The sequence below is a fragment of the Erpetoichthys calabaricus genome, chromosome 7 (assembly GCF_900747795.2).
Source record: "Erpetoichthys calabaricus chromosome 7, fErpCal1.3, whole genome shotgun sequence".
In the NCBI taxonomy this organism is placed as follows: domain Eukaryota; kingdom Metazoa; phylum Chordata; class Cladistia; order Polypteriformes; family Polypteridae; genus Erpetoichthys; species Erpetoichthys calabaricus.
The window spans coordinates 168,735,512-168,761,613 of record NC_041400.2 but is presented as its reverse complement, the minus strand read 5'-3'; the positions used below and the strand labels follow the sequence as shown (position 1 = coordinate 168,761,613).

Sequence of the window (26,102 nt, the reverse complement as noted above, 5' to 3'; positions counted from 1 at the left end):
CTCTTATAAACACTTCCTATGCTCTTAAACACTTTCTATATTCTTAAACACCTCAGACCAACACTGCACACTGCACGCAGCGATCAGACGTCAATGTGTCTGCACTCGCTTTGTGAAGGGGGGCAGCTGAACTCACGCTGAGCAGAAATGGACTTTGTGCTGCTTCTGCCAAAATGCCTGCTTGTCGCTCTGCGCGTTCGGAAGGAGGAGTGTGTGTGTGTGTGGGTGTGTGAGAGCTGAACGCACCTTCGCTCAAACCCCCCCTCCCCGGAAGTGCAGTACGCTCCTGCCACTTCGCATTGTCAAGGGGGTGGGGAGCTGAACGAATGCTAAGGAGAAGTGGACTTTGTGCTGGCTTTGTGCTGCTTGTCGCTCTGCGTGTCAATAATTTTAAGCCTGTACATCACCAATTTTCCTGTCTCACTGTCTTGTCTTGCCTGAAGTTAAAATGTTTTATAATAGTGAGATGTTACTCATATCCTTAGCCCGACATCCACATATCATGTGTTAACAAAGTGTATTTTATAAGTTTACATGTGTTTAAAGCATGTGGGATGGGTATTTTAAGGCTTAAACTATAAAAATGTTTATTTATATGGTCTTTCTATATCGCGGATTTTCTCCTGTTGCTGATGGGTCTGGAACATAACTTCCACGATAGGCGGGCAATCACTTGTATTTAAAAACCCGCGAAGTCGTGAATCCGCGAAAAGTGAACCGCGAAGTAGCGAGGGATTACTGTACACTTCATTTCTAATGTACAAGTACAATGAGAGCATGATGTGGTTATAACCTAAAAAACAGAGACAAATGGTTCAATTAAAATGCATTAAACAGCAAATAGATAGATAGATACTTTATTAATCCCAAGTGGAAATTCACATACTCCAGCAGCACCTCAAATATGGCACTTAGAAACATTTAGAAGGTATTAAACAGCTACTGTAATTTTCTTTTAATTTGTATTTAATTTTAATATGGAAAATTTTTAGTTTTAGAAGGGAACAGCAGCCAGTCAAAGAAATTGCATGTCCGTTTTGATGTTACAACTTTTGGAGGTTTGCTACAAAAAGTCATACTTTCAGAAAGCCTATATACTGTACAGTATGTGGGAGATGCCAGCTAAATCGAAATGAGAAGCTTGGGGTTGCCGAACCTGAAGAAGCAGTAGATAGTTCTGCACTGTAATAAAGACTTGGCAGATCCTGCCCAGATGTCCTTTAGAGAGAAACAGTTTTCATCCTTAAAGTAAAGTGAAAGGATTAAAATTATGCGGTTGTTTCTATTTTAGTATCTAATATATTGTTTTGTTTTTATTTTGATCAACAAATGCACAACAGTTATGTTTTGGATATGCTGGATGTGGCTGTTTTAAAATTTGTGAATAGGAGTTCAAAATCTCTGCATTAAGTAAGGAAAGATTAACTATGCGTCCCTTAAATTCTCTTCTGCAATTCTAAGCAAACAATACTACTTTAAAAGCTGTACAACTCCACTGGTATGTGTCAAAGTACTGTGTGAGTGAAAATGTACACATGATGTACAGTCTTTCATATCTATGATAATTACAAATAGACAATCATTTTAAACCTGCACAATACTCTAGGAGTGTTATTACAAGGAAAAGCAACAAAAAGAGTGAAAACGAGAGCCAAAAATGGAAAATTATACTTTAGGAGGAAATGCAGGAAAAAAGTAAATTTATAATAAAAAACAAGACTGGTGGCATTTAACGTATAAAGCAAGAACTCTGAAAGAGACTTGTGAGCTCACATTGATAATACATTGCCATCCTCCAGGGAATATGCACAAGTAACTGAAAATATGAAAATGTTAGATAAGACACTAGCAGCTAAGCTCAATTTTGATACATACTATAATGATCTAGCATGACCAAAGTCAGAGTATCAACTTTTGCTGTTGAAATGCCACTACAAAGAAATAGCTGCTCTAGAAGCTGTTCAACCATTGAACAGCCAAATTAAATTCATTGGAAAACAAAAAGCTGAATAAATGCTAAGAATCAACCAGCTACATTATAGCTTAACAAATATATCAAACACATTCTAATCCACCAATAAATCTTTTGTAAAACAGACCACATAATCACCACGTATCCCTCCAATAAAAAAAAACACTATAACCCCAAAGATTAGTTATCTAAAGGTCATCATAAACCGCTCCCCCAAATATATACATATTAAATGCAATGACAGTTTTTGCTTCAATTCTTAAAATCCCAACCCAAATCAAAAACATTATAAATCACAAAACAGTCACAGAAGTCCTTAAGAAACCAATACAGCCCCAGCTTTCATAGATTTTAGTCTTGGTCTAAACTATCATCCACTGGTGTAATAGATGAAGAAAGAATGAATTTGTGTGATGCTCACTGACTTTAAACAATGAAAGGAAAATGGGAGTCAACAAACCTATGGTTTAAGGCTGCAAATGCAAACTTTTGTTTGGCCCATAGGCACAGGCTAAACATGTTTGTCTTTTAAAGTGACACAAACACACTCCTTTTTGTTACTAAAAGAGGTGACATGCAAAGGTATGATAAGATGCATTAAAGACTGCTACAAAACTGTACTTAAGGAAAATATTGGGGAAGTCAATTAGCTGGCTACCTGTGATGATGGTGTGAATAAATAGTTTAGAAATAAAGGTACTAATAAAAAGTATCTGGATAGGAAAAATAACAATTCTTTTCTATTTATTTACTTTACCTTGCTTCACCTGTAGTTGTTTCCAATTGATTCACCCATGCCTTATACACATCGATTGGGTTGGTGTTGATGCTTAAAGACTTATCTTCAATAATCTCTTTTACCACTGGAGCCAGCAGTTGCCTCAATGCATTTTGTCCACGAGCACCACGGTTAAAACTAACCACCATTTTTATAACAGTCGGGTTTCCTGTCACAATATCTTGAACTTGGTCCACTTTTGATCTGTTTAAAAAAAAACAGGCAAACAGCTCTCGCTTTAGGATTTACTTCTTTGCTGTAATAATCTTCTAACTGCAAAGACAGTATTTTACAACTCACTCTGTAATAAACACTTGTGCAATATAATTCATTTTATATTTTACAAGAAAGCAGTAAAAATGAAATGAAATTAATTTGTGATACAGAATGTTTAGAATCTTGTGGAATTATGACTGTACTGTGACTAACCCCACCCTAATAACACAAATGTATTAATCATTCTACACAGATTACAGTTTTTCAAGTTCAATCCTGGGTTAGCACTGTGGCTGCAGGTTTTCATTCATGTCTAATTGATTTATTTTTTAATTAGCTACTCTTTTCTCTCCTCTTATTTTTGCATTTATAAAAGTGTACTAGTATAAAATTTACATTTAGAAAAACAGAAATATGCATTTTTCCGTATCTTTAAATGCTTAACTTTCTTTTACCATTTTCAAGTAATTCACATTTTTCTGTGGAGTTTGCTCCCTTAATCCTATTTATATATTGATAATTACTGACAAACAGCACAGACTCAGGAACAATTGATACTGAATACTAAAGCAGAGCCACTATTTCAGGGTCATGTTCCTATTTGTACTAATTAGTAACAAAAGGCTTAAATCAGTGGTTCTCAAATTCAGACCATTTGACATCCTAACCAACTTCTGTTTTTAACTGGACTCCCAGGACTATGTCTTAAGTTTCTGCTTTTTTAATGTGTTGATTCAGAAATTGCTGCATTCCCTATAAATCTCCAAAGGACATGGCAAAGAATATACAGTGATCCCTCGCTATATCGCGCTTCGCCTTTCGCGGCTTCACTCCATCGCAGATTTTATATGTAAGCATATTTAAATATATATCGCAGATTTTTTGCTGGTTCGCGGATTTCTGTGGACAATGGGTCTTTTAATTTCTGGTACATGCTTCCTCAGTTGGTTTGCCCAGTTGATTTCATACAAGGGACGCTATTGGCAGATGGCTGAGAAGCTAGATTGCTTACTTTTCTCTCTCTCTTGCGCTGACTATCTGTGATCCTGACGTATGGGGATTGAGCAGGGGGGCTGTTCGCACACCTAGACGATACGGACGCTCGTCTAAAAAATGCTGAAAGATTATCTTCACGTTGCTATCTTTTGTGCAGCTGCTTCCTGAAACGACATGCTGCACGGTGCTTCGCATACTTAAAAGCTCGAAGGGCACGTATTGATTTTTGACTGAAAAACAAACTCTGTCTCTCTCTCTCTCTCTTCCTGCTCGTGACGGAGGGGGTGTGAGCTGCCACCTTCAACAGCTTTGTGCGGCGGTGCTTCGCATACTTAAAAGCCAAACAGCCCTATTGATTTGTTTGCTAGAGATTGTTTTCTCTATCTATGTGACATTCTGTGCTCCTGACACGCACTCCTTTGAAGAGGAAGATATGTTTGCATTCTTTTAATTGTGAGACGGAACTGTCATCTCTGTCTTGTCATGGAGCACAGTTTAAACTTTTGAAAAAGAGACAAATGTTTGTTTGCAGTGTTTGAATAACGTTCCTGTCTCTCTACAACCTCCTGTGTTTCTGCGCAAATCTGTGACCCAAGCATGACAATATAAAAATAACCATATAAACATATGGTTTCTACTTCGCGGATTTTCTTATTTCGCGGGTGGCTCTGGAACGCAACCCCCGCGATGGAGGAGGGATTACTGTATCACTTAAAGCGAGCTGCCAAAGATTATACTGCACCACAGGTATGTACAAAACAAGAGCATCAGAGACTTCCTTAAAAGGTCTGGTAACAAAAAACTGCTTTTACTTGAACTATGGCTAGCTGAATAGATAGTAAAGTGCCAGTTATGGGGGAAAAAAAACCCCCAACAACACGTGTGACAGGTAAGATTTTCTATAGAACTAAGATCCACAATACAAAAATTGTTATTTGTCTTATTGTTCACTTACTTTATTTCCTCTTCCAACGCAGTTTTGAAGAGTTTTAGAAGAAGATATTCCTCTCTTTGGTTTGAAGCATAATTGTACAAAGTAAAAACTACTGTGTCCATAAATTTAGTTGACTTATTCTGGGGCATCTGGAAGATTAGTTTTGCCAAGTATGCGGGGTTAGTCTGCAAAAGCAACAACAAAATATCATTTCAATCTTACACTCATATTTTATATTAATTACATAAAAGTAAGTAACACATTATTTGCAATTTACATGCAATGTGCAACTTTGTCAGTGGATTAACAATGCTTTAGTACATGAATATACCCTAACATTTATTCACACTACAAAATATGCCAATAAAAATATACCTTCATGTGCATGAGCTACCTCATTAGTGTAGTGAATTGTTTTTTCCTTTGTGTTCTGTCATCTGTATTAAGGAAAATAGTCATGATGAAAGAGCAGGGTTCCCACTCTTTTTAAGGAATCATTTTCCAGGACATTTCCAGGAGCTTTTTCCGGAAATTCATGACAGGATCTGGTCATACAGTCATATACTTTAGTCGCAGGCTTAACGCCATTTTAATTTCTCTTTGATTATGCAGGGACTTAGTGTCACCGATATGCTAAATTACATACAGGCAACACCAATTAATGCACTGATGTATAATGGAGTTGTTTGACCTCTTTTTGTTACACACTGTTTTAAACTGCAAAACTCTTTTAAAGAAATAAATGCCTCTTGGATTGTGGAAAACTATCCAAACACTGACATATACTGAGCAATTCCATAATGTTCAGTATAGAGCTGTTGATCGCACCATGAAATAGGCTACCATAGTGACTTAATTTCAGTAAAAGTTACTTGCATATTACATACAGTGGTGTGAAAAACTATTTGCCCCCTTCCTGATTTCTTATTCTTTTGCATGTTTGTCACACAAAATGTTTCTGATCAAACACATTTAACCATTAGTCAAATATAACACAAGTAAACACAAAATGCAGTTTTTAAATGATGGTGTTTATTATTTAGGGAGAAAAAAAATCCAAACCTACATGGCCCTGTGTGAAAAAGTAATTGCCCCCTTGTTAAAAAATAACCTAACTGTGGTGTATCACACCCGAGTTCAATTTCCGTAGCCACCCCCAGGCCTGATTACTGCCACACCTGTTTCAATCAAGAAATCACTTAAATAGGAGCTGCCTGACACAGAGAAGTAGACCAAAAGCACCTCAAAAGCTAGACATCATGCCAAGATCCAAAGAAATTCAGGAACAAATGAGAACAGAAGTAATTGAGATCTATCAGTCTGGTAAAGGTTATAAAGCCATTTCTAAAGCTTTGGGACTCCAGCGAACCACAGTGAGAGCCATTATCCACAAATGGCAAAAACATGGAACAGTGGTGAACCTTCCCAGGAGTGGCCGGCCGACCAAAATTACCCCAAGAGCACAGAGACTACTCATCCGAGAGGTCACAAAAGACCCCAGGACAACGTCTAAAGAACTGCAGGCCTCACTTGCCTCAATTAAGGTCAGTGTTCACGACTCCACCATAAGAAAGAGACTGGGCAAAAACGGCCTGCATGGCAGATTTCCAAGACGCAAACCACTGTTAAGCAAAAAGAACATTAGGGCTCATCTCAATTTTGCTAAGAAACATCTCAATGATTGCCAAGACTTTTGGGAAAATACCTTGTGGACTGATGAGTCAAAAGTTGAACTTTTTGGAAGGCAAATGTCCCGTTACATCTGGCGTAAAAGGAACACAGCATTTCAGAAAAAGAACATCATACCAACAGTAAAATATGGTGGTGGTAGTGTGATGGTCTGGGGTTGTTTTGCTGCTTCAGGACCTGGAAGGCTTGCTGTGATAGATGGAACCATGAATTCTACTGTCTACCAAAAAATCCTGAAGGAGAACGTCCGGCCATCTGTTCGTCAACTCAAGCTGAAGCGATCTTGGGTGCTGCAACAGGACAATGACCCAAAACACACCAGCAAATCCACCTCTGAATGGCTGAAGAAAAACAAAATGAAGACTTTGGAGTGGCCTAGTCAAAGTCCTGACCTGAATCCAATTGAGATGCTATGGCATGACCTTAAAAAGGCGGTTCATGCTAGAAAACCCTCAAATAAAGCTGAATTACAACAATTTTGCAAAGATGAGTGGGCCAAAATTCCTCCAGAGCGCTGTAAAAGACTCATTGCAAGTTATCGCAAACGCTTGATTGCAGTTATTGCTGCTAAGGGTGGCCCAACCAGTTATTAGGTTCAGGGGGCAATTACTTTTTCACACAGGGCCATGTAGGTTTGGATTTTTTTTTCTCCCTAAATAATAAAAACCACCATTTACAAACTGCATTTTGTGTTTACTTGTGTTATATTTGACTAATGGTTAAATGTGTTTGATGATCAGAAACATTTTGTGTGACAAACATGCAAAAGAATAAGAAATCAGGAAGGGGGCAAATAGTTTTTCACACCACTGTATTATGTCATTGTTTGTATCAAATAAATTTATGTACAATGTTTGTATTAAAACTGCATAAAGCCAATTTATTGCCTATATCATGTGTATGATGCCTATAACACTAATATATGCAACAGTTGGCACGCGACAAAACAAAGTCAGAGTTAACTTTCAACTGGTAGCTTTACTGGGAATACAGCAGCTGTAGAATTTGCATAAGTCAACGACAAAGATTATAATAAAAAACTTATCTTTGTGGGAAAAGAAGCAAAATACATCCATTTTAAATCATGATAGCCTTGCCATCAATTCCTGAGTTGAAAACTTGGTTAAACTAGAAAGAATACTAGGAACAAAGGATAAGAGCCTGAACTCCAGTATATTGGAAAAAAAACAAAAAACAATCTATAAGTCACTGTAGTGTAACCTATGAAAAAGGCATCTGGTGTAGGCCTAGGTTTAGAAACAATGCTGGTGTTGCTCCTTGAGGTCTGATAAAACTGCATCCAGACCGATGACCTCTTTCTTTTTTTCAGCAACACTTTTATGATAGGCATTAGATTTTGTGAGCAGTGTAAAGTCCTGTTTTCTCTCAGCCTTCTCTGCAATAGCATCTGCTTCTACTTGCATTGCCTCAATGCTAGTGATTATTTTCTGTCTCTTTGCTGCCACTTTTGTGATTTCAGAGCGGAGCTCTTCTCTTTGCTTGTCATTTTCAGTTTCCTTTTTCTTCTTTTTTTCATCATCAAGGTATTGGACATATCGCATCCTGGCATTTCTGCAATGCTGCAAGAGGGGCTTTGGCAATACTCCATCAAATGAGCCACCAGTCAAAGAATCATTTATAAATATAATTGCCTATACATGTCTCAGTAGGTGGAGACATTGCGCAGCAGAGGCCACGACCTAGCTCAGCTGTCATCATATCTAGACTTATGAACAGCAAGTTGTTTCAAACAGAAAATTTAAAAAGCGAAAACAGAAATAAAATTCCAGGACAAGAAAGATTATTTCCAGGACATTTGGCCATTTCGATTAGTTTCCAGGTCATTTCAATGACTGGAAAATAACCCTCAAAATTTTCAGGTTTTCCAGGACGCGTGGGAACCCTGAAATAAGAGAGTAATTTGAGGGTGTGCCCTGGCTGTAAGGGGTTGTTTTGCAGCCAAAATTACTAAGATGGAAATGAAAAAAGGGTTGAGTGATATTTAACAATTTTTTGTAATGGTGAGAAAGCAGGAGTGAAAAGATCTTTGTTGTCAAGGAGTTTGGTGTGAGGCTATTATTGATTAAAAATGTAAGTCAGTGGCAAATTCTTGAACATACAGTATCTCACAAAAGTGAGTACACCCCTCACATTTTTGTAAATATTTTATCTTTTCATGGGACAACACTGAAGATATGACACTTTGATACAATGTAAAGTAGTTAGTGTACAGCTTGTGTAACAGTGCAAATTTGCTGTCCCCTCAAAATAACTCAACACACAGCCATTAATGTCTAAACCGTTGGCAACAAAAGTGAGTACACCCGTAAGTGAAAAATGTCCAAATTGTGGCCAATTAGCCATTTTCCTTCCCCGGTGTCATGTGACTCGTTAGTGTTACAAGGTCTCAGGTGTGAATGGGGAGCAGGTATGTTAAATTTGGTGTTATTGCTTTCACACTCTCTCATACTGGTCACTGGAAGTTCAACATGGCACCTCATGGCAAAGAACTCTATGAGGATCTGAAAAAAAAAAGAATTGTTGCTCTACATAAAGATGGCCTAGGTTATAAGAAGATCGCCAACTCCCTGAAACTGAGCTGCAGCATGGTGGCCAAGACCATACAGCAGTTTAACAGGACAGGTACTGCTCAGAAAAGGCCTCGCCATGGTCGACCAAAGAAGCTGAGTGCACGTGCTCAGCGTCGTATCCAGAGGTTGAATTTTGAAAATAGATGTATGAGTGCTTCCAGCATTGCTGCAGAGGTTGAAGGGGTGGTGGGTCAGCCTGTCAGTGCTCAGACCATACGCCGCACACTGCATCAAATTGGTCTGTGTGGCTGTCGTCCCAGAAGGAAGCCTCTTCTAAAGATGATGCACAAGAAAGCCCGCAAACAGTTTGCTGAAGACAAGCAGACTAAGGACATGGATTACTGGAACCATGTCCTGTGGTCTGATGAGAGCAAAATAAAGTCTTTTGGTTCAGATGGTGTCAAGCGTATGTGGTGGCAATCAGATGAGGAGTACAAAGACAAGTGTGTCTTGCCTATAGTCAAGCATGGTGGTGGGAATGTCATGGTTTGGGGCTGCATGAATGCTGCCGGCACTGGAGAGCTACAGTTCATTGAGGGAACCATGAATGCCAACATGTACTGTGACATACTGAAGCAGAACATGATCCCCTCCCTTTGGAAATGGGGCCGCAGGGCAGTATTCCAACATAACGACCCCAAACACACCTCCAAGATGACCACTGCCTTGCTAAAAAAAAACTGAGGTTAAAGGTGGTGGACTGGCCAAGCATGTCTCCAGACCTAAACCCTATTGAGCATCCATGGGGCATCCACAAACGGAAGGTGGAGGAGCGCAAGGTCTCTAACATCCACCAGCTCCGTGATGTCGTCATGGAGGAGTGGAAGAGGATTCCAGTGGCAACCTGTGAAGCTCTAGTGAACTCCATGCCCAAGAGAGTTAAGGCAGGGCTGGAAAATAAAAATTGGCCACTAGTGCTGGGCGGTATACCGGTTCATACCAAAAACTGCTTTTTTATTTTTGTTATGATATGAATTTTTCTTATACCGCAACACCGATTTAAATAGCCTAAACAACGTTCGGAACATGGCGCAGTGGGAAACTGTTTAAGGGGGGACCTTTTTCACTGCTGCACCGCTAAACACGAATGCAACAGGGTACATGCATTAATGGAGGTATTGAACAGTGAAAATGGACAGAGAACATTCTGAAACTGAAGCTGTAGCAGACGATAAAGTTGAACATGATGAAACAGAAGAACTTTTGCTGAAAAAAGGAGCCGTGTCTGTTGTCTGTAGATACTTTGGTTTTTATAAGGTCGGATGTGGACCATTATGTTCAAATGTGTGAATACTGTTTCTGTACTACTGGATAATAAAACAAGTACAACTTGGCTTGCAGTATTTTTTTTTTTTCAATACTGTGTAATGTACTGGGTACTGTGTAATAGTGTGATGACATGCCGAATTTATTCTCGACATTTCTACTTTATTCTCGCTGTTTATGTCGAGATTAAAGTTGACATATTAACTTTATTCTCGTAATTTGTCATTAAAGTAGAACATCGTAAAGTAAACTTCATCTTAAAATTAATATTCCCCAAGCCATGTTAATCGCTACGTGCTTCTTAAACTGACTTCCTCTTGCACTAAGAGGAGGTGCAGGCAGCAATACCACACAGAATACATTTATTTCATGATATTCCTACTCCCTGAACATTTAGAATACTAAGATAAACACTTACTTTAATGCATTTCATCATGAAAATGATATCATGTATTAATCATGTGGGGGTACGGTGGTGTTGAGGGTGCACTGCTGCGTTGGCGCAAGGGGGTCCTTGGTGTTTCCTGCCTTGAATTTGCATGTATTTCTGGTGGGTTTACTCGGCATGCTTCAGTTTTTTTCAAAGTCATGTAGGATGTCGGATTTTGTAAGGCTATACTGACCCTGCTAGTGTATGTATTGTTCGTATTCATCCTGTGGTGTGCTGGCGCCACGTTCAGGATTTGCTCCTGCCTCGCACACAATGCTTGCTGGGATGGGCGCAACCCTGAATGGATGGCATAATTAAACATGTATAATGAAGATTTTTTTGAAGTTCTGAACACTCCGTGGTCTAAGTTTATAACTAGGTTTAATTTCGCAAAGACGTTTTTCATGTGGTGATTGGTTATGTGGAGAAAGAAAAAGGAAAGATAGGAACTGGGGGTTTGGTACGTCAGACAGAGATAGCATATGCATGCAATAAAGAAAGCCCGCTCAGAAGAACATCCTTTGAATTCTGTGTTCGTGTCTCTGACCACCAGATCACAAACCCAATATTTACGCAATATTTAAGTTAAACCTGTGCTATACCAATTCATACATCCAGTTTTTTTGGAGCCTCATCACACCTGCCATAAAGTTCTCTACACTGAACATACACCTGGGGACCCCTTAATGTGAGGGAGCAGCCCTACCGTGCATGTTTAATACCTGCTTTAATGCATTTCATCATGAAAATTTATCTTGGCATTCTACATTTTCAGAGAGCAGGAATATCATGAAGTGAATGTATTCTGTGCAGCGATCACTGCCGGCGCCTCCTCTTAGTGCAGAGAAAGTCAGTTTAAGAAGCGCGTAGCGATTAACAACTGGGTCGGGGAACACTTAACACAAAGCATTTAATGCTACATTAACTTATGACGGGGTTTGAGAAAATCTAGTAAATTAAGCATTGATTTTAGGATGAAGTTTAGTTTACAACATTCTACTTTAATGACAAAATAAACTATGAGAATAAAGTGGAAATGTCGACTTTAATCTCGATAGTTTTTTTTTTTTCTTCATTGTATCCGTATTTTTTTTTCTTCACCGTGGCCCTAATATGCTTCTGTAGGGCTATACCACAAACCGCATTATAAATGCAAGTTGCAGTTTTAATATTTATGTATATAGCTTAGCTTGAAGCAAGGTCCATATTATTGTAATGCAGTTTGCCTTAATGATGGTTCAGTTAGTAAAGATGTCATCACCAAGTTGCACTTGTTTTATGTTACTTTAATTTGGTGAATACTGTGTAATGCACCTGGGCTTTGAAGTCATGGAAGTAATAGTATTATTACTGGAAGTTGCACTATTATTTATTGTATTGTTATTTATTAGTTTAAATATTATGCAGTTTAATGATGGTAAAGTTGTTTACAAAGTCACTTTAACGTGTCAGTGGACAGAGATTGTTAACATTAACAAAGTGTAGTTGGTTTACAAAAAATATTTACCCTAGGTCCTTGTCTATAAGCCGGACTCGTGTATAAGCCGGACACCAAAAATCATACGAATTTTTAAAATAAAATCTTATCATAGATAAGCCGGACTCATGGATAAGCCGAACGTACTATAACCTATAACTAATAGAAGGGAGGGAGGTCAGTGGTCTCACTCGCACCCATTTAATTTCTTTAAGGGGGGAGAGAGTGTGAGATATTGGCGTCTCTCTCACTCCCCGCATGGCGCGGTTGGAGCGGCCAGAGCTCGTTCTTTCTGCTCTGGGCGTCGCCGAGTCAACACGCGCGCGTAGCGGTCATTTAAATTGTGATTTTATATGTAAGCATATTTAAATATATATCGCGGATTTTTTGCTGGTTCACGGATTTCTGCGGACAATGGGTCTTTTAATTTCTGGTACATGCTTCCTCAGTTGGTTTGCCCAGTTGATTTCATACAAGGGACGCTATTGGCAGATGGCTGAGAAGCTAGATTGCTTACTTTTCTCTCTCTCTTGCGCTGACTATCTGTGATCCTGACGTATGGGGATTGAGCAGGGGGGCTGTTCGCACACCTAGACGATACGGACGCTCGTCTAAAAATACTGAAAGATTATCTTCACGTTGCTATCTTTTCTGCAGCTGCTTCCTGAAACGACATGCTGCACAGCGCTTCGCATACTTAAAAGCTCGAAGGGCACGTATTGATTTTTGACTGAAAAACAATCTCTCTCTCTCTCCTCCTGACGGAGGGGGTGTGAGCTGCCGCCTTCAACAGCTTTGTGCCGCTGTGCTTCGCATACTTAAAAGCCAAACAGCCCTATTGATTTGTTTGCTAGAGATTTTTTCTCTATCTATGTGACATTCTGTGCTCCTGACAGGCACTCCTTTGAAGAGGAAGATATGTTTGCATTCTTTTAATTGTGAGACGGAACTATCATCTCTGTCTTGTCATGGAGCACAGTTTAAACTTTTGAAAAAAAGAGACAAATGTTTGTTTGCAGTGTTTGAATAATGTTCCTGTCTCTCTACAACCTCCTGTGTTTCTGCGCAAATCTGTGACCCAAGCATGACAATATAAAAATAACCATATAAACATATGGTTTCTACTTCGCGGATTGCTCTGGAACGCAGCCCCCGCGATGGAGGAGGGATTACTGTATAAACCAATATTCTATTTTTTCATTTTCACAACTTTTTTCCTTAGATAAGCCGCGGCTTATAGACAAGAACTTAAGGTACTATTTATTCCTTTTCTAAGACATGTTCAGTGCAATACAACCTTTGACAAGCACCTCTGGATATTTTACTAAGTCTAAATGCCTCTTTGGATGGTTGAAAATATGTTCTCAAAATTTTAGTTTAAGTTGTTTGCAAACTTTGTTCAATAAAAAGGCTCTATATTTTGACTGCATCTGTCATGCAATGTGATTCCTTCTCTTCATTAGTGCCACCCCCTTGAAAATTATCACTTTATGGGGCCATGCAAACCCGTGTTAATACTTGTGTGCACATTAAAATGTTTTTTTGTACAATGTACAATTCTCATGACAGTGGAATAGGTTATTCTTAGCCAGTAACTGCAATGGAAAATGTGGTTAACATCCACTCATGCATGGGAAAAAAATACAGTGAAACCGGTATAATTTTGAAAAATACCATGATATAGAATTTTGGTCATACTGCCCAGCACTAGTGGCCACACAAAGTACTGATACTTTGGGCACAATTTGGACATTTTTCACTTACGGTGTACTCACTTTTGTTGCCAGCAGTTTAGACATTAATGGCTGTGTGTTGAATTATTTTGAGGGGACAGCAAATTTACACCGTTATGCAAGCTGTACACTGAATACTTTACATTGTATCAAAGTGTTATATCTTCATTGTTGTCCTATGAAAAGATAATAAAATATTTACAAAAATGTGAGGGGTGTACTCACTTTTGTGAGATACTGTATAAGTAAAGAAAGCCACAATAGTCAAACTAATTGAGGGTTGATATGTTCATGAAATTTAAATTTCATACCAAAGCTCTGCCAGCAAGCAACTGAAATTCTTGTAATTCAGTGATACTTTGAGCAAGAATGCTACTGAAACAAATATTGTATCAATCTAGTAAAAAACATTTATGAAGCCATAATAAACAATTTTTGCATTTTTTATGGAATGATACAGGCTGCATTCACACTTTACTGGGTTTAAACGGGTGGTATAAGTGGAGATTAAAAAAAGTATGTAAAAGACCATTATATAACCTATACTGTCAATGTGTTGAGATTTTAGCATTTTACCCACAGCAACAATCTACTGATTCAAATGAATTGAATTTCAATTTGTGCCATTTACTGAAATTTTACAGCTATGATGATAATTGTGAAATTTTTCATTTCTGTGAAACATTTTAGTCTTTACATCCACAGATAACTTGGCTGAATTATTTTAGCAACTTCTTTTTTAATGTTTTTTTATTGGTTCTCAACCAGCCCGTTATCCTAAACAATTTACCTATAATTGATCTCTCCCACTTTTTTTTAACTTACCCACTCACACTTTGCACTTACCTGAAGCAAGTAAAAGAAATGCTGATATGCTTCTAGCTTTTTCCTTTTTTCCTTGCTTAAACCCTTTATTCCCTGCTTATCACCAGTAACTATCTCCTCCATTTGACCTTTACTTTTCTTGTTCAGTTTCTTGCTATGTGAAACTACATCCTGTTAAAAAGATTAAAAGAAAAATTTATTTTGAGAAATTTATTTGTTCAATTGTCACAGTAAAAGTGGTGCTTTAGTACCCTTTGTTTATTATTTTAAATGCTTACTTGAAGAGTGATTCTGTTTTTCACCAGCAAGCCAATTTTTATGTCCATTAAGTTGAGATCCTTTTCTAGCTGCTGATTGGACCTTATTTTAGTGACTACCTCTTCCCGTAATCTTGTGACATTCAATTCTTCCTGAAAATCCAAATCACTCTGGTCTAAAAGGTGAACAAACTTGCGCACAACATTTAAAGGTGGATTCTCTGCTCCAGCTGTAGTAAAGAAATTATATGTTAATAATTTTAACATTATAGTAAATGAACACCTTATAAATCTATGAATTGAAATTTTTTGCACTTGATTATTCATACACAGGCTTGTTATATTCATGTTACTTACCACAAAGTAAAAGTAAACTACAAGTAAACTTAAACAAAAACATAATTAATGTGTACCATATCTAATCATGTGAAATGCTGAATTATAAATATATATTTCAAATATATGTTTTCCATCTACATTCTGTACATGGTAATTTCTGGTTAAATATATTTACTGCATCACCATTAATTACTCATTCTAGCACCCCTATATACCTTTAAGACATTAGCAATGTTAAGTCAGATTAACATCCAAAGTTTCTGCAAAATCACTTAATCAGCTAAGAATCATGGCTTCTAGTTTCATTTTGATGCTCAATATTTTAAACAGAATTAGTTTTAAAAACTTAGTAAATACTGTGACTAGAAAACAATGTTTCACAGGGAGCTATTAAATGATTTCAGACTATAGTTCACAAAAATTGTAAAAACTTGGCAGATTTCATTAGTAAAAAACATCTAAAACAGTTATGTGACTTGTTACAAAAGATCTTTAAAAAAGAACAGCAATACATAATACCAAACCAACCTTACACAAAACAGTAAAGAAAAGAATATTACTTACTCAATGTTCTGTAGTCAACACGGGCTTTATTTGCTCTTAAAAAGGCTTGCATTTTGATAATTTCTTTTTCCTGTAATTAATAGCATTTAAATGTGTCAAGACCGATTACATAAAAAAAATAAATGCAGTAGACCGTGGCTTAGTAAACCCGAAGTTCAGCCAGTTCCCGAATTGGCCGGCTGTTACGGCATTTTGGCCGCGAGGTGTGGCCAAAGTCTGAATTACTGACCAGCGTATATGCTACTCTGGCTGGCCATTCCGCAAAGTGGCGAGAACTCCCTGGCCAAAATTCAATGCGCTGATGTAAGACTGTCCGCTCAAGGTGCGAAGATGCTTAAAAACTTTCAGATGCAGATTCAGACGTGAGTTTTCCATTCTGCACAAGAAACTGCTCAAGGCGGGTCTTTGTCTCAAGTAGCGTCCGCTTTCTGAACGTCTTCCCCTCGCCCAAACACTAACCTTAAGGTCAATGAAATAGGTCCCTGATGTTAAGTCACTATTTTAGTGCTAAAATGATAACAGAAATGTGAAACCTACTTATATACCTAATCTTAATTATTGTGAAACAACCAAGTGGCGTCCGCTTTCTGAACAAAAGCCGCCAAGGCTACACTCAATGCAATTGCACTACTAAGTGCGCAACAAATCGCTGCTCATGCCTTTTTTCTTCTGACTTTGGCCGATCGCCCCATTTTGCAAACTGGCTGGCCAAATCCTGAAATTGAGGAAAAGATCAGACATTGGCCGGTCAATTTAAAGACACATTGGCCATTTCCTGATTTTGGCCGGACACTTCCCGCTTTGGCCGTAACATACTGTATATATACCTGTTCCATACATATTACGTACAGCTTTCCACAAAGATCACTTACTTAAGCAAATTAGCTTTAAACTATCCCATTGCCTTTGTAATTACTAATACAACATAAGTGGCTTTATTTGTACTTGTGGCTTTATTCATACTTGTTCTGTTCTTGGGACTTTGTTAAAGTATCCATCATGATGATTTAATCTTAGATGTAGAAGTTTTCTTCCATTTACGTTATTTCTAGTATAAAATGTTATAATTGTCCCCTTAGTTGTTTTCCACATACCTTTGGTTAAAAACTTCCAAAAGCAAGAAGTGTACTAAACTTTCTAAGTAATTCTTTCAGACAGAAACACAAGCTTAAACCAGGTTTTCAGTTTTATTAAGGACAGAAACATTCATAGATAGGGCAGTGAAGTTCAACAAAATAACAAAAAGTATTTATTAAACTGCAGCCAGTGGTTTAATTAAATGTAACAGAAAAGACAAATATGGACTTTACATACTCTGAAATAAGCCAATCACACAGAAGAATCTAATGATTATAGTGTTCATTACACCTCTAATAACTTAGAGAGTAAAATTAATGCTTAGAAGGTAGCATGCAGGTATTAATACATACAGTATTCTGATAGCAAGGTTTCAGTTGTTAGCAAATTCTGATTTGAGTATTTTTTAACCCCTACTCTAGAACTGTCCAAGTTCTTTCTATTTTAGCAGATAGACGCACCTATCCTCTAGTACAATTAAAATTAGTCATTGATAACTTAAGGGCACTTTTAGAACATGTACAACAATTTTTGAATATTTTTTTGGGTCTGTATTCATTGTGCTCCATTTCACTTTAATGGGCTACTCTCTTTCTTTGGTAATATTTTTAACTGATTTGTAAATCAGTTTGTGATATATATAAATCATAGTTTTAAACAGGAAATACACAAGTATCATAGTCAGAATGAAAGACTGAATATGCTACACAGAACAACCAACCTACATAAATAAAAGTTTAATAACCTCTGTTTGTCTTTTGAATTTTTCGGCGTTGTTTGATGTTATTTATCCACTATGCACACTAAGGACCTCATTTCAACCTTCTGATCATATTGTGCTGTTTGTTTACCAAAAACACAAAAATGGCTAAGGGTATATATACTAGCCTTCCCCCTCGGCTCTGCCCATGTAGTAGTGAAACATCTACAGGAATGTTCAAGCAAATTCTAAAAAAAAAAAAGCCCGATCTAAATCTGTTAAGTAGTTCTCTCGTTCGCTAGCTAAGTGGATGTAAGATACGCCATGAGGCTGGTGCGTGAGTGAGGAGCGCCCCGCCTACCCCCCTCAGTCTGCTGCGTCTCTCTCGGATTTGTGCAAATAAATCAGTACCGCAAGCAAACTATGATACTTAACGCGATGAAAGAGGTCACAAAATCAACCAGAATGTTCAAGCAAATTATAGAAAAAAGCCAATCTAAACCCGTTAAGTAGTTCTCTCATGAAAAGCGGACAGACATACGTTGGATTTTATATACACACCAAAACAGCTTCAGACTATCCTTTATAGAGGTTTTATCTAAAAGTTGAAAAATAATTAAACCAAACTGATTTCTACTATTGGAAAATGACTGACAAGTACAAAAAAATTAATGCAGTGGATTCTTTTTTATTGGTAAGAAGAGAGCAATGCTGTAGTTTAACACAAATCTTTAAATGCTACATCAGGTGGAAAAATAATTTATTTAAGTAACATATTAAAGTATAATACTTACATGCTCTTTAAAATACTGCAACCTTTGACGATATTTTCTTCTCGCTCTCCACATTTTCAGCCACGCTTGAATCTATCAAAATCATCATACTTTAGTAACACCTTAAGTTTTCACTACATAAATATACATATTCAACAGTACTTCTTGCACAATTTAAATTACCTACTTTTTAATGAATTATGAAACCAATTTACTCATTTAACCAAGGAGCATTTGAATTTCTGCTCAAGCTAACTTAATACATGTACTGATACATGAGTGAAATTTTACTGTCTTTTTTAACCTTTATTTTTATTATTTTTTTATCCATAAACATATATAATGGCCAAAAAAATATACTGATGTAGACTATGAAGTAAGGACACTTCAGCATATGCAGAGGGCACAGTTATTTGTGTTATGAATAAGCTGATAATAATGAAAACAAATTTTAAGTGTACAATGTTATTTTTATTTTTAGACATTCAGGCTTAAGGAATAAGTTTGGTATTTTTTAAGCTATTTCTTCACAAACATGGTATATATGCCTTTGCCATGCAAAATTGCATTCTAAATTTAAGCCCTTCTATAAATTTAAAAAAATACATCTTACCCGTATTGATGCTTTACATTGTAGTATATGGAGCATAGAGAAAAAGCTTAAAAACTTACCAAGTATGTCCATTTTTCAAGCCAATATAGTTGTCAGGTAAACCGTACAAGTTTAAAATATACTCAATGTATGTTTAGTACATTTTTAATGAAAATTTCATATGGTGTGAATATTGCATTGTGAAGCCGGAATCACAATATGAAATATATCGTAGGCTAAATATTGTCTCTTGACTAGAAAATATGTTCATTCCTACATGTCTTGTTCCTAATACACATGTTCAGTATTTAATGCAAATAATTTGCTTGTAGAAATGCACTAAATAACTGAAGTATTTCCTGGAAGGGAAAAAGAGCACCTTCAAAGTTTCAAAATGGGTAGAGGACATAATCGGCATCCACAAATGTAACACAAGAGTATATGTGTGCAGTGGTGTATTGCTCACAAAGGGAACCTCAAAAATAAAAATGAAAACATTTTTGAAATTAAATAACCATTTGTTTAAACATGCTGCACATTAAAGTAACAATGAAAAAAAAAATCAAGAACACTACCATTTTTATTCTTGTATTTACTGAAAGCCTCAAACTGTTTTATTATCAGGAGAAAACTAAAAGTTCTGTCACAGATAGTAAAATTGTAGTTGTCAAATTGTATATCATTCATGTTTTACCTGTCAACTTAATACATACAAAGAAAACTTTTTAGACTTGTAAAACTGCGCCCCTGTGGACATTTCTGGTGGGGAAAAATACAACTAGTAAAATTCGACAAAACGTTGATTGCTGAAAAACAAACTAAATAAAAATCTCTTGAATAATTAAAGTAACAAATGAGAGTCAATAAAACAAAAAGTGTTCCATCTTAGCTCACCTTGTCAATTAATCATCCCCTGCCTTCTGCTCCACATTTGCAAATCAACAGAGTTTCTTTCTCCTCACCACACCACCGATAACCTCCACAGCAAGTTTTTTTTTTCCTAATCTGCTATTTGTTTTCCTCTAATATCATTACATTTACCCTTTCATCTATCACTCTCATCTCTGTTCTTACCAGTTTTGCTTCATTCTACTTTCATCAGCCATATCTCACTCACAAAATTTACTTCCATTCAACTCTCACACTCTGGCTGTCTATGCTGTTCCCACATCACCATCTACAGTCTTTTTTATTTCAGCCGAGAGACATCTCTGTCACAATTGTTAACTATGACCAAAAAAAAATCTAGCTTTTAAAATGTACTTAAACCCATGAATATGTATTTTTATTACCTTAAATATTTTAGGCCATTTAGGCCAACAAACCAGTTAATATACGAAAAAATATACCCTATAATATACCAAACATCACAGAACCTCTAATCTTTGGAAGTGGAAAAAAATATTATTTGTTATTTCAACAAAATGTGCATGTATTTACCTTAACTATAGCTGCTGTGTTATCTTGCAGTAATTTAAGCCTCTCTGTATAGGTTTTCCGCTGTTTATAACCTTTCCAGGAAGCCTGTGAAAAAATAAAAATCACTAAAATTTTTAAGTAAGCAAAATACCCTGTATCTTTTGCCAAGCTGTCAAAATAACCTCACTAAAATAAAGGACAAAACTATATGTTGAGCCAATCTGCTGGTTGTGACAGGCACAGTGAATATGTTGTTAAAATCTGAAAACACCTTTTGACGAATTGGGGGAAAAAAAATCTTAAAAACAGTCTAACAGACCAAAACAGATGTTTAGTTCTAGCTACTTCCTATATGTAGTCAGTTTATATGTTAATAGCAAAGCGTTCAATGTGACTGTATAGTGATGATACTACATAGAAAAGATGTGGGCTAAAAGACAGGTTAGCTGACGTCGTTAAGAAGTGCAGTATTTAGAAACTCTCGCTACGAGAAGATTAATTTCTAAGCCAGACGCTGCAGGTTTGCAGCTGACCACCAGAAATTGACCACAGTACAAATCTTTGAATTGAAATGCTTTGTGGTGTGAGTCCACAGGAATTCACTTGGTGACAAGGATGAGATTTGTACTGTGGATGGGTGGAGTGTAGTAGTGATGCTGTGTAGAAAAAGTTCAAATCAGCTGACATCAGGTTGCTCTTGTTTGTCCACCCCATTGATTAACAGTAGAATTACCAGAGCCTACGAAAAAACTTGTAAATCCAGCCCACCTTAAATCCCTTCGCATCTCTCCGTCAGCCTCTTTTGTCTTGTAAATGTGTCAATAAGCTCAAGCAGCCTGCTAAACCATCCCCCCACCGCCTCAGAATGGGCAAGAAGTTCTCCCAGTTCCTGCCTTTATTGATCATCTGGGACTGAGCTACCCAGAATTGTAAGGGGGAAATAATTTGATATGTGTTCTGTGTCTACAACAATCTATGTAAACACATAGTTAAAACAAACGTTTTTCATCTTGGGCATAAATGAGGCTTCTCTTTTGTTTTTACATACTGTTACTGTCGCAATTACAACTGACTTCAATACTTTTTCAATGACAGGTTATAATCATTGACATTTTAATCCACACATCTGTTTTCTGGATCCATTTAGGTCCAGTCCAGAGTTGCATGAGGTTAAAAGCTTATCTGGGAGCGTCCAATGGAAAGTGTGCTCCATTCTGTTTTTAGGCAACTTATCACCACATGACAACTCTTTCATTCACTCAAAAACCTCTACTTTCATTGAAATCACAATAAAGGTCACAAGTAGGGCCAGACTGATATCGTTTTTTTTTTAGTCTTGTAATGATATTGCTATGTGGGCAGAAAAGATGACAGATTACTGAAACATATTGTACTGATATTGCCGATATGTTTAGGTATTAGGTTTTCCTAGAAAAAATCCGAAAAGAAAATGATTAAATGTATATTTTCACATGAACATGCTTTAGTTTAACATTTAATCAGTATAATTGACAAGTTTTTTTTTCTTTAAAGAACAAAGCAGAAAACATCTAACATTTATCACTCTTTCTCAAGTGTACACTGCAGGTGTTGTGAGCCCAACAGTCTAATTGTTAAACTGATGCTTATAAAAATAATACAGTCCATGCTTAATTTAATACAGTATGAAGAATAAACTTCACTGACAGCAAAGATGTTATATTATGTACTCTCGTGTGATGATTATTCACTTTAATAAAAGGATAAGTGTCTGTCTATGTGTCCGTGTAGCCGCTGTGTTTCTATCATTCCAAAGATGGCATGTCACAAACATTTTTAGTAATAAAATGCATTTGTCATTCCAATAGATGGCACATCACATACATTATCACTGCTTTTATGAATCCCATACCAATTGACATACAACAAAGACATCTGCATTGCATGGTGCAAGGCAAACGTTTTAACACTTAAGTCTATGTCTATATTGATTACTTAGATTTTAACCTGTCTTAGACGCATAGGACAGCTAGTATGAAATATTTTTTTTTTAGAGGATTACTGAATGAATACATGATGTAATATTTCTTGATGGTACACCTAACACATTACAGACTTATCTAATGCTTCAGTTTTCCACTTTTAGGCAGACATTTATGAGAATTCACCCTGTGATATATGCAACAGAGAAAATAACCTGAAAAGATACCATATAACCAATCAAAAAATTTACCTGCAGCCTGACAGCAAAAGGCTCTTGTTGCTTTAAGAACTGACATCTTTCCCTGTAATGCTTTCTTGTAAGATAGCCACGACTATGAGCTTGAAGCTGAACAATTAGATTCTCACGCGACAGCCAAAGTTGCTCTTGATTGTAATCTGCTGTTATTCTTCCAATGATATTCTGTAAACCACAATTTAACAAACTGTAATTGCTAACTTATATACATACATACATATTTGCAACACGTACACAGGAACATCGCAACACCGTCAGAAGAAAGGACTCGCTATCATTGATCTATACGCATACTAAATCAACAGGACATACATTTAACTGGGACTATGTACAAGTAAAATTTAAGGCCAGTACTAAAAGTGCCAGAGAGCTGGCCGAATCTTGGCTATCAAATGAGAATGCCATCAACAGACACTTGGACACAAATACAGCATATGCAAACTTAAGAAGAACATGTTCATAATAAATGAACTGTACACCCAATACCCCCCCCCCCCCCCCCGATCACACTGACTTAGCCACCTCCCCCACCCTCCACGTAAGTTTTTGCTATATATTGCCTTTGATTCTTGTAAGTCTAAGCATTATCCTCTGATGAAGACTCCCTGGCAGGGGTTGAAAGCTCAGGAATAAAAACTACTTTATGATACGCAATTCTTTTTTCTCCTTTTGTGGATCTCCAGCTGCAAATATGCAAACAGTATCACAGACCTTCTCTTCCATTCATACATACATATATACATACACAGAGAAAGACATTCTTTCAAAATTGTATCAGTATTAGATATGATATATATATATATATATATATATATATATATATATATATATATATATAAAAAAAATAAATACAGATTTTAATATGAAAATTCACACTATAAGACTTGTTGTGTTGTAGAGATGACATATACCTGTATTTCTTCCTTGTTTAGCTGAGATTCATCTAGTATAACACCCTCTGGCATGTCCCAAGTTCCATTACCATTTTCCAAATTATAATAATAAAAGAATTTATCATTAATTTTGTGTTTCACCCATTTGCTTTGATGTAATCCTGTCAAGATGACAAAACAAATGAAAACAGATTATGGACAATGTTATACAAAAAGTACAAAAACATTTTAGGAAAGCATTTGAAAGATTAAAAAAAACTGAAAGGAAGGTAGTGATGCAACATTTCAGCTATGTTGTCTCTTTAATGTTCTTTTTCAGTATTTTTTAGCACGGGAAAAACATGTATTTTTTGAATATTAATATGAGGATAAATGTAATATTGCAAAAAAATAGTTCTATGAAAATAAATCTACTTTGCTTGGTGCAAGCTATTAATAGTACTTCATATAATAAATACTGGCAGACTGACTGACAAAGAAGTAAATTAAAATACGAGGGGGAGTCAAGCTAAAGTTAGAAAATGGAATTTATTAGAAAATGGAATGAACATTAACAAAAAACTGATAATGTCTTTTCTCCATGTAGTCTCCACCCTTCTCAATGCACTTGCACCACCTGCCTGGAAGTGCCTGCATTCCAGAAGAATAAAAGATTTTGTCTTGTCCTTGCAACCACTGGTACACCCAAGTTATTGTCGAACATTGCAAGCCTAGGGGTACTACAGTCACTAATGCAAGTTACTGTGACTTGCTGGAGACCAATGTGAAGCCTGCTATTCGATCCAAGTGTTGGGGACTGCTCTCTCAAGGAGTCCTTTTGCTGCAAGACAATCCCCAGCCACACACTGCTAAGAACACCAAGGCTTGTCTGGAGAAACTGAAGTTTTAGGTATTGCCACATCCTCCTTATTCACCAGATTTGGCACAGTGTCATTTCCACCTTTTTGGACCACTAAAAAACATCCGAGTGGTCGTCGATTCAAGACAGATGACGACATGAAGAAAGTGGCACCCAAGACAAAACCTTTTAAGTGCAATTCTACTGCTGCTCCGGGGATAGCAGTGTGTCCTAATGCCTTTCTCTCTTCCTCCCTCTGCAGATTGGTTGATTGTCGGCTAGAACGCCTTTGATGTCTCTTCTGGTGCCCATCCACTTGGACCTGCCTCTTCCTATCAGAGGGACCCAAAAAAGGAAGATCCGCCATCTTGGGACAGTTCTGTTTTGAACTCATGTCTGCAGAGATGACTCCACAGTAACTTTTTTTTTTCTTTTTTCAGTTTGCTGTATCCAATTATATTGGGTAGCCGGCATGGCACCCCAAATCTTTATCATTGTCCTCTCTTTCTGTTACAACATATATACTTTATTTATTTATTTATTTTTAAAGAATGGGCTTGGCCAATGAAAAGCAAAAGACAAAACAAAAATTCAAATAGAGACTGCAATGCTACCGTACATTTCTACAAAATATTTTTTCTAGATGTGCAAATATTTAGAACTGTTAATGTACTATAAAGAACATTATTCTTACCTTCTCTGGACTTGTCTCTTTTTTTTTCTGAAAGGTGTTTGAAATATACATCAGCACATTCCACAACAACCCCCCTCAGTCTTGCATCAGAGTCCTGTAATGCATTGAGTGTTTCATGGGAGTCTTGTGTGTCAATGATAACATTTATTCTTGCTATTGCAGCAGCCACTGTATAAAATGACAAATCAGTGTATAGAGAAATATATCATTGCACATTAAACATTTTCAAACACATTACTAGTTTTAAAACATTTAAAGCCAGAGTGTGTTTAAAGTTCCATGTGTTGTTGAAATGCTGTAGAACAGAAAAAGTGCATCATCAAATATCACATAATATGAAGATCTCAGTGCAGCAAAATGTTTAATGTATCTAATGTACATCTAAATGTTCAGAGGTAGACATGGAACTGCCACCATGGTAAAGTCAACCAATTCCAGATTCAATGCCAGAAATATAACCTTTTTCACCCAGGATATTCACTCTACTAACATTGATTTTTACAACTAATTCAAAATTAAGAACTGATCAGCTAAAGTCATATTTTTACAAGTCTAATGGATAGTATAAATCAAATTTGAACAGGTGATTCAAATAAATTGGAATTTCTGAGTATGTGAAATGTGTGGATAGGGATAAAAGAAATCGTTCAAATTTTAATTAACCCTTAACTACTCGTGACACTTATTTCACAAGTACTTGCTCGGTGTTCTTTATGTACCAGTGTTAAAATGGCTATTTATATGCATGCTGTGAGGTTGTAATATAAATTATTGCAATAATTTTAAATTGTCCATGCTTTTAATGTATTTTAATACCATATTACTGAATAG

At 36.7% G+C, this 26,102-nt stretch overlaps 1 protein-coding gene across 1 annotated transcript in view; it reads right to left on the bottom strand.

Moving 5' to 3' along the window:
* iqgap2 (IQ motif containing GTPase activating protein 2) overlaps positions 1 to 26,102 on the bottom strand; it is a 234,051-nt gene that overhangs the window by 51,480 nt on the left and 156,469 nt on the right. Inside the window, exons 17-26 of the mRNA XM_028805697.2 lie at positions 25,272 to 25,439; positions 23,758 to 23,900; positions 22,841 to 23,011; positions 20,650 to 20,733; positions 18,639 to 18,710; positions 16,068 to 16,137; positions 15,186 to 15,394; positions 14,929 to 15,078; positions 4,918 to 5,081; positions 2,730 to 2,954 (exon numbers count right to left, since the gene is read on the bottom strand). Coding sequence (XP_028661530.2) covers positions 2,730 to 2,954; positions 4,918 to 5,081; positions 14,929 to 15,078; positions 15,186 to 15,394; positions 16,068 to 16,137; positions 18,639 to 18,710; positions 20,650 to 20,733; positions 22,841 to 23,011; positions 23,758 to 23,900; positions 25,272 to 25,439 — 1,456 coding nt within the window. The remainder of the gene's footprint in view (positions 1 to 2,729; positions 2,955 to 4,917; positions 5,082 to 14,928; positions 15,079 to 15,185; positions 15,395 to 16,067; positions 16,138 to 18,638; positions 18,711 to 20,649; positions 20,734 to 22,840; positions 23,012 to 23,757; positions 23,901 to 25,271; positions 25,440 to 26,102) is intronic.